This window comes from Engraulis encrasicolus, chromosome 22 (assembly GCF_034702125.1).
Source record: "Engraulis encrasicolus isolate BLACKSEA-1 chromosome 22, IST_EnEncr_1.0, whole genome shotgun sequence".
In the NCBI taxonomy this organism is placed as follows: domain Eukaryota; kingdom Metazoa; phylum Chordata; class Actinopteri; order Clupeiformes; family Engraulidae; genus Engraulis; species Engraulis encrasicolus.
The window spans coordinates 9,808,240-9,817,659 of NC_085878.1; the positions used below are offsets into that span (position 1 = coordinate 9,808,240).

General features: G+C 42.3%; 1 protein-coding gene across 9 annotated transcripts in view; it reads left to right on the forward strand.

The window, feature by feature from the left end:
* The window catches only part of plekha7b (pleckstrin homology domain containing, family A member 7b), a 201,267-nt gene extending 197,673 nt beyond the window's left edge, over positions 1–3,594 (forward strand). For all 9 annotated transcript variants that reach the window (XM_063188449.1, XM_063188452.1, XM_063188453.1 and 6 more), the window contains one exon: positions 3,519–3,594. In XM_063188449.1, the coding sequence (XP_063044519.1) occupies positions 3,519–3,541 (23 nt within the window). In that variant the 3' untranslated portion in view covers positions 3,542–3,594. The remainder of the gene's footprint in view (positions 1–3,518) is intronic.
* The last annotated feature ends 5,826 nt before the right edge of the window (positions 3,595–9,420 follow it).

The window sequence follows — 9,420 nt, forward strand, 5'->3', positions numbered from 1 at the left end:
CTCTTCACCGTTTTTCTTAATCTCTTCCTCTTTTTGTCACCCTCCCTTCCCACTGGTTCGATTCCGACCCATAATAATTTCCCTTATCGTTCTCCTACTCTTTTATGCCTTTTTGTCCTATCTCTACCAAAGGGACAAGAGCCAAAACAATTTTTGAAAGTAATAATGTGTGATGAATAATGCTTGGCGAATTTTGAATTTTGTGTCTGTTTTGTGTTTGTGTGTGACTGTTACAATGCGATACGATACAATATGACTGTTAAATGGCTGACTAGACAGTGTATTCTCTCCTTGGTATATCTTATTAGTTTATTTCTCTTTACAGTACTCTGTTCTTGGTCGTTCTTGATAGATTTTCTCTCAACAGTATTCTTTTCCTCTTTCTCTTATAGTCTTCTGCCTCCCGCTCTTCACCCGCTCTTCTCTTCCTCTTTTTTCGCCATACCACCCCTCTTCACCTCCAGTTCCCCTGCAGGCTAACAACGGCACCTCAACCACCTCAACTGTCTCCCCTCCGCCCTTCTCCCCACCGCCCTTCTCCCCTCTTCTTCCTCCCCCGCCTCCTCCTCCTCCTCCTCCTCCTCCTCCTCCTCTCCCCCCGTCTCCCGACACCCCTCCTCAGTCTGCTCCGCCCGCCCCTCCCCTCAGCAATGGATTTCACTACACCTTTGTCTAAATCAGAGCAAAACAAAAAAAAGTAAGCAACTAATAATGGCTCGTTATGGCATTTAACGCTTTTTTGTGAATGTGTCGGCGGGGAGGCCCTGAAATGGCCTTGTCTGTGAATGCAGAGCGCAACGCACTATGCGCACATGTGTGTTTCTGTCATGTGTGTTTTGGCAACAATCCAGCTGCATGTTCACACTCTGCGCTATTGTGATTTTGCCAGCTGAGCTGACGAAGGCACTACTGTACCTGCTGTAGTGTGAGTCGTGTGTGTCTGTGTGTGTTGTGTGTGTGTGTGTGTGTGTGTGTGTGTGTGTTTGTGTGTGTGTGTGTGTGTGTGTGTGTGTGTGTGTGTGTGTGTTGTGTGTGTGTGTGTGTGTGTGTGTGTGTGTTGTTTTTGCATTCAGCATGTACATCTGTGTGGTGGGAGTTTAATAGTCGGCGTGTGAATTGTGTGCAAATGGTTTGTGTGCGCTTGTCAGCACCTGGTCGGATGGTGGGGGGTAAACAAGCGGTCTTATTGTGCGGTTTGTGTGAATTGTGTCTAATTGCTCAAGTGCGCAATGCTCACCTTTGTGTGCCCCCCTCCACGACCAACACCGTGCCATCTGTGACCCGATCACAGAAGGAGCAGCTTGCCTTGCTAGCTAGAAAAGACATATGTAAGGGCCCTATCCCCTCCACACCTCTGTGTCAACATGTCGGTAGCTGGAAAACACTGGGATTTGTACTGCGCATTGCCTATGTTTTGCATTGTATTGTATTGTATTGTATTGTATTGTATTAAAAAACACAGCTTAAATAAATGAAAGTGGAAAAGCCTTTATGCTACCTTGGGGCATCGCCACCCTGAGCATGGGGCCTCATTCCTATACAGAAGTCCTCTGGGGGCCCGTGTGAATTCTATGGCCCCTTGAATAGTCCTCATTTACCACGCCCATGATGGCAGCCCTGGATATCACTTTTAGTAGAGAAAGTGCGCTCAACTCCGAAAAGTTTCTTACAAGGTCTTTGGGTGCGAGCAAACAGCAAAGTTCATGTATAGTAAAAAAGCCGCACTCCCCGATCAATTTCTTGCAGTTTTAATACTGGGTTAGCATGGCAGACAGACAGACGTTTCGGCCTAAGCCTTCTTCAGCGTCTTACCTGCCCTGGATATCACGGCAGCACTTATTTCCGGTGTGAGAAGATTGTCACACGAATGGGCCTAGGTGTTCATGTGACAGAAGTGGATTCTTGGAAGATGGCAGAGTCTGGGATCTCCAGTCATTAGTCAAGATACATTTTTCTTTGGAAAAAGAAACAACTTTAATGTTCATTTTGCAAACTGACCTTCCGGGTGGAGTTTTCCGAAAACTTGAAATAATTGAAGCCGTGGCCCTTGTGCATATAGTATGGATTGCACCACGTACCTGTATGCGCAATACTTAATCTTACTTTGACCCGGAAACGTCATTGTGACCTTTCTCTTTATGCAGACGCCTTCTTGTGTAATGTGCTGTTTCTGTTATGCCTGTGTTGCAACTTAAAGTTATTTTTTTACCTGAGCATTGTGTGTTGTTTATGTATACTACAGTATGTGCATGCGTCTGTACGTGCTTGTGTGCGTGCGTGCGTGCGTGCATACGTGTGTGTGCGTGCGTGCGTGCGTACGTGCGTGTGCGTGTGCGTGCATGCGTACCTGTGCGTACAATGTGCATGTGTGTTTTCTATCTATTCTATGTGTATGTACATGTGTGCATACGTGTGTGCATACGTCCGTGTGTGTGCGCGCGTGTGCGTGTGTGTGCATGCATGTGCGTGATGCGGTGGCAGATGAAGATGCTGCATGGCATGCTCCACTTTCCCCCTCTATAGGGAACCTGGCTGGGGGATAATTACAGCTGGGCCCGCACTGCAGCTCCTCTTAGCATCCTAGGCATCATGATCAGGGGTGCCGGCAGAGGGGGACAAAGGGGACAGTTGTCCCGGGCCCAGAGAGAGAGAGAAGGGGCCCAGAATTTGGTCCTCTTTACATTATTGGCATTGGGCTGGGGGGCCCTTTCAGACGACTTTGTCCTGGGCCCAGCCAAAGCCGTCAACGGCCCTGATCATGATCAGGAGCAAGCCAGTGGGTCCGAAGGGACGAGGCCACTGAAGTGCTTAACAACTCAAGAGGGCAGCGAGGTGCTAGTGAGGAGGAGTTTGTAACTGTTAATGCTATACACAATTTCAAATAATAAAAAAGCAGAAGGGTTCAGATAGGTGTCATGTGTAATTAGTTGCTATCTCTCCCGCCGGAGGTTAAGGTGTTAGATGTCGTCATGCTTGAAAAGGTCCTGGTGTTTAGTCAGGTCTCTCTTCTATTGAACAACATTACAGAGGGAAAAAATATAAATAAATATAGGTCAGGTGTAGCCTACATGTGTTTTCACTACATCTACTCTAGCCAGATGCTTTTTATTCAGACCAACTTGGAGAGGAGCAACACTCCAAATTAAATACTGTTGAGGACTTAGCCGTAAGTGCTTCTTCAGTTTCAACGGGCTATATTTCACACTCGAGCTGCACTCTCACACGTACATTTATCTCACCGTAGGGTCAGCTGCTTATATATAGGGTGATGGTGTCAGAAAGCAGGGAAGCTGACAGGAAGGAACGAAAGAGTGAGTTGTGCCAGACTCAGGGAAAGAGGAGGCCCAAAATTGGGTTTTCATCATTTCATTGTGTGTAATTGATGGCGGGCACTTTCAGATGACTTTTCCCTGGGCCTGGGGAAAGTGTCAAGGGCTGTAAACATGTTATGTTTTGTCCATTTTTGAAGCTCTTTGATTGTGTGATGGTGATTCTGTCTTTTTTTTCTTCCTCTACAGCCAAAGCTGTATTTGGACACTGATGTTGTGAAGACGGCTCCCCACCTGGAGTTTTGAAGACGCACGGACGGACGGACGAATGACTGAGTAGCTGATGTAGCTTGGCTTTCACCATCCTCATTCACTCCTCACTAGATGAACAGTAGTGCACACAGAGATGGGCAAGGCATCCAGCTAAATGCATAACCTACTTAACGATGCATTACTTTGTCATAGACCATGAAGCTATTATTTTGTATAGGATGCAGAGAAAAAAGGATTGCTGTGGAGACTGCTGTGCATATATTACGTAACTTGGTAAAAAAAAAAAAAAGTCTAACAATGGTAATCGTACGATAGGATTAAAAAGAAACAAACAATGTTTTATACATGTTATTGCACTTTTAACACTATACTGTATCATAGTGAGAAACTGATATTGAACTGATCTATTTTATTTCTCTGAAAGAGAAAAGGAGTGTACTGTGTGTTGCAGTGTGAGTTCTGAGTATCAGATGGACAATGCAAGGAAGGGTGAAACTAATGTACAAGTATTATGCATCTAAGAGGCTGGAAGAAATGAAATGAATAATGCGGTACGGTAAATAATAATTGTGTCAAATGTTGATTGTATTTTGTATCAACTCAGATGATATTCTTACACCAAATCACTTGAAATATTATTTTTTTGTATCTAGCACTGCCAGTTTCCTCTTAGCTTGCCAAAAGGATTTTTATTTTTGCCTACAACATCTTGAAGATATAACCTTTAACAATATTTTCTGAAAAAAAAATAAGAGGAAATAAAAAACAACTTTGGACGGGGCAGACATTTTTTTAAATAAAACAAAATGTAAATATTAAAATACATTAACAAGTTACTTGCCTGGATGATCTTGTCATTCATAGAAATGCGTTCTTTCGCTTAAAGGACAGCTCTTTGACGGGCAATGATTATTTGGGCATGATACCCTTCACAGTCAACAGAAATGAGCTGATATGTTTTGGCAGTTTGGCAGACATGAAATAAACTTTTCATTTTTGCAGCTGACGTGTGTGTGTGTGTGTGTGTGTGTGTGTGTGTGTGTGTGTGTGTGTGTGTGTGTGTGTGTGTGTGTGTGTGTGTGTGTGTGTGTGTGTGTGTGTGTGTGTGTGCGCGCGCGCGGATGTGCGTGTGTGGGCGTGCATCTGCAAGTACCTGTGCGTGTGAGTGCGTATACTTGTGTGCGTCTCTGTCTGTGTGTCTCTGTCTGTTTGAAAGACAGAGAATGATGGTTTTGTGTCACCTTGTCATTGATGGGAGATTCTTTGTTATGAGTCACGATTCAGAGAATGGGGGACACGGCTTCACTGTACATCGGTGCACAAAAGGACGACAGACAGACAAACATTTCCGAAGTTCAAAACTCACACAAAGGTTCAAGGTAGTTGCATTAAGCCACATATTTCACTGAGAGATATGGACTATAGGTCTGCACTGGCTTTGTGAAGGGAACGTTGATAACAATAATAAAGTTTCACATTCTTTCTCTTTGTTACGACTTTGCTATACAATGTGCACCGAGAACTACTTTTTGGATTTTTTTTGACGGTAAATATAAGCAACGTGTTGAAAACAATATCTGGCCTTCACAATATTATTTTGTTATATTCTTTTATTATTTATTTTCTTTTTCTGTTCAGGGGACAGTACAGAAAAACTAAGCAATTGAAAAGAATACAATTAAAAAATTCTATGTTGCTATACAATATTCTTTTCTCCATGGTAACCAGATACAAAGCAAAAGTACAAAACCCATCCTCATGCCAGGTCCAAGGATTCTCTTTGAACATTTTCATTGCTTTCTTTTCAATTATTCTATTGTCAGAAAAGCAGAGCTGGACGTGAAGAGCCATGGGAAGCCCAACAAGCAGAGAACATTCAGAACAACAGGAAAGAATCGATCCTGTGGATTTGCAAGAAGAAGTTTTGAAATGTGTCAAAGCAAATGTGTCAGTTTTCAATTAAAAAGGACATTTTCAATTCAATATCTGTATGTGGTACTGTGTGGTGCTGATGGGAGGCTATGTTGGCTCCACAGTGCAGACTGGACAGTGCAACCAGAGAGAATACAGTACAAGGATGCACAAGCTTTAATGCAACATCACACATTTTCGCTATCATCAATTTGTCAGGCACAATTTGAAAATTTAAACTGAAGCAAACCAATCTGATGGTCAATCATTCATTTTTCCCCTTTTACTTTGTACCGTTAATGCTTTGTTTCTTTTGCGCTATTGTAATGATTACGGTATTGACCCTTGCTGGGAAAAAGGCAGTGTGTTTTCATTCCTTAAAATTTAAGATCTCCACGCCCTTAATATTTAAGGGAGAAACAGTGGGTTTTCATTTCTTAATATTTAAGAGGTCTACATCCTTAATATTTCAGATGACTGTGGTGTTAAAAAAATATGGACATACTTTTGTATTTACAGATGTCGATTCCACTATTATTCTTAGCGGGTGAGGTACAGTGTATATGTGTATACTATGTAGTTGGTGAGATCTTTATCTTTAATTGGCAGGTAATTTCTCTCTTCCTCTCTCTCTCCCCACCCCCACCTCTCCACCGTGGCGTCGTCGACCCACTCTGAGAGCACCTGTGAGCAGCAAACGTACCCTAACCTAACCTAACCTAACCTGTCTTCCTCCCACTGCTGCCCAGTAGGAGCTGCCACAAGTCCTCTCCTCATCAGACCACAGAGTGCTGCTCATAGGGAGGGCCAGAGTGGGTGGGTGTGTGCGTGCGTGCGTGCGTGTGTGTGAGAGTTTTTGTGTGTGAGAGTGGGTTTATGCATGTGTTGGTATATTTGTACAGGATACAAGGATGGCAGGTTTATCTACACTTAGCCTACATGTACATTCCAACGTTTTACTCGGATATGTACAGTGTATTAATGTGAATGTGTGTGTCTGTGCATGTACTGTCTGTGTGTGTGCGTGCGGGTGCGTGCGTGTTTGCATGTGTGTTTTGTTTATCATCACTGTGTGTGTTCACATTCAGCCAGTGCCCAAGCCTGGTGGGCATCAGTCAGATCCTATCCACTATTCTGCTTATTTTGCAGTAAATGGGCTGTTTTTCCACCTCCTGCAGAAATCCACTCAAGACCATCCTCTGAGAATTATGGCATTTCCATTTATTGACGTTTGGCTCTGAGTTCATATACATTTGTTATGCTAGTCTCCAGACTTCAAAGAGAATGAAAAAGACCAATTATGCTAATTTCATCCCGATCTGTTAAATGCAATAAATCCCTCGCACATTACATTTTTACACAATGTTCTCCCCCCAAAAATTCTACTTAGAGATTTCTACTTTTTGTACAAATAACTTGATCCTACTCTTAGGATCAGGGAAATGATTTGTTTAAATACTATTATTCATGATTACCAATGGACTCTTATTATGTTATTTATTCACATCAATCACAATTTTACAACAGGAAAATTCTAAAGAAAGGCCTGTCAATATAATCCTTAGCTCAGGGCATAGCTTCATAGCAATGAACGCCAATCTCTTCTTTCTGGTATAATAATCGACCATTAGCTGAGTGAGACATAAACGATAGATGAGATTTCAGTCTAGTGGTGGATCTTCACAGAACATGTGATACCAGACTGTGAGGATCGGGGTCGGTGGTTTTAGTAGCAAGGTAGCATTTTTTCCTTCAGCACACAACTAAGCCATGGCTCTGGGGGCTTGTTGATGTCTGTTTGCTAAATGCTTTGAAGTGTTAAAATTGAGTAAGCTGAATTAGGAATGAAATCTCTTGTCTCCTCGTCCATGTTTCCTCCAGTGGCCTGAGATGGGGATGTTTTGGGGAAAAGAGAAAGCTACCTGCTCCCAGGAAAGACCCCCGGGGAGTGTCATGCTCTATACATACAGTGCATGTACTGCTGGAGTGCTTACAGGCCCTGGCCTAGTCCACACTCGATTGGCACTGTGGCTGTTTCCCAATGTACAGTGTTCTAGCCTTGAGTATCCAATCACTGGGCGTTTCATGTCCTGAAAAGGCTAGAACACTGAACATTGGGAAACAGCCTTAACCCCTTAAGACACGGCATTATAAATGAGCTGTTAACAGATTGGCAATGACCAAGTCGTAATGTATAACTAAAGGCCCCGTGCACTGTCATAGTAGGGTAGTACTATAGTAGTTAACTTTCAATGTCTATTACACTGTGCCACAGGAGGTACGGCGTGCATTAAGGGGCTACGACTTCTTTTTGAGCGTATGTGTGTGTGTTCATGCCAGGGGTGAAATATAAGCATGGGACCCACAAAAGTCATTATATAGACTTAAAATTCTCTTGTTGGCGCTATTGAAGAGTTTTGTCTCATAGGCCTATGTATTTTCCATTACTTTTTATATATTGTTCTGTAAGTGACAAATTAAGATCAAGCCTATACAGTCCCAGGAAAAAGTTTGTACACCCTTTGAAATTTCTTACATTTCTGTCAAAATTGATCATAAAACATGGTCTGATCTTCCCGGAAATCTCAAGAAGGAACAATCAGAGTCTGCTTTAATTAACTCCACCCAAACATTTACATGTTATCATATTTTTATTGGTCATAAGGCCATAACATTCACAGGAGAGCAGGGCATAAGTAAGTACACCCTTGCATTAAGTAGGTTTTAACCCTCAGTTAGTTGCAATATCATCAACCAGACTTGTCCTGTACTTGCAGATCAGATTAACAAAACAATCTGTTTGTATCTTGTCTCCCTCTTCTTTAGAGAACTGCCTCTCGTCAGCAAGGTTTGTGGGATGTCCGGAGTGCATAGCTTTCTTGACTTCATGCCATATAATCTCAATTGTTTTTTGTCAGGGCTTTGACTGGGCTATTTCAGAATATGTATTTCATTATTATGAAGCCATTCTAAAGTCGATTTGCTTCTAAAGTATGGGTTTTTGTCACATTTCAGGACCCATACTCTTGTGTGCTTCAACTGTGTGACAGACTTCCTCACATTTTTTCTGTAAAATATCACAATAAACTTGAGTTCATTGTTCCACTGATAATAGCAAACTGTCAAGGGCCTGAGGCAGCAAGGTAGCCGCATATAATGATGCTACCGCCACCATACTCAGAAGAGGAGATGTAACCAAGAATAGCTAAAAATGGGATTCATTCTGACAATCTAAAATTAATTGGGTTTCTGTCCAAAAAAATATTCCTGCACCTTTGAAGTTTGCTTCATAGAATTACTGCTGAATATTCTGTAGACCAACGTTGAAACCAAAGTTGAATTGTTCAGGGGAACACACAATGTCATGTTTGGAGGAGAACTGGAGAATCACACCTTCACCAAAACATCATCTCCACCTTTGAGTATGGTGGCGGGAGCATCATTATATGCGGCTACCTTGCTGCCTCAGGCCCTTTTCAGTTTGCTATTATCAGTGGAACAATGAACTCAGAAGTTTATCGAGATATTTTACAGAAAAAAAGTGAGGTAGTCTGTCACACAGTTAAAGCACACAAGAGGATGGGTGCTGAAATGTGACAACAACCCATACTTTAGAAGCAAATCGACTTTAGAATGGCTTCATAATAATGAAATACACATTCTGGAATAGCCCAGTCAAAGCCCTGACAAAAAACAATTGAGATTATATGGCATGAAGTCAAGAAAGCTATGCACTCCAGACATCCCACAAACCTTGCTGACGAGAGGCAGTTTTCTAAAGAAGAGGGAGACCAGATACATCCAGATTGTTTTGTTAATCTGATCTGCAACTACAGGAAACTTTTGGTTGAGGTTATTGCGACTATCTAAGGGTTAAAACCTATTGAATGCAAGGGTGTACTTACTTATGCCTTGCTGTCCTGTGAATGTTTACATCTTATGGCCAATGAAATATGAAAACTTGTAA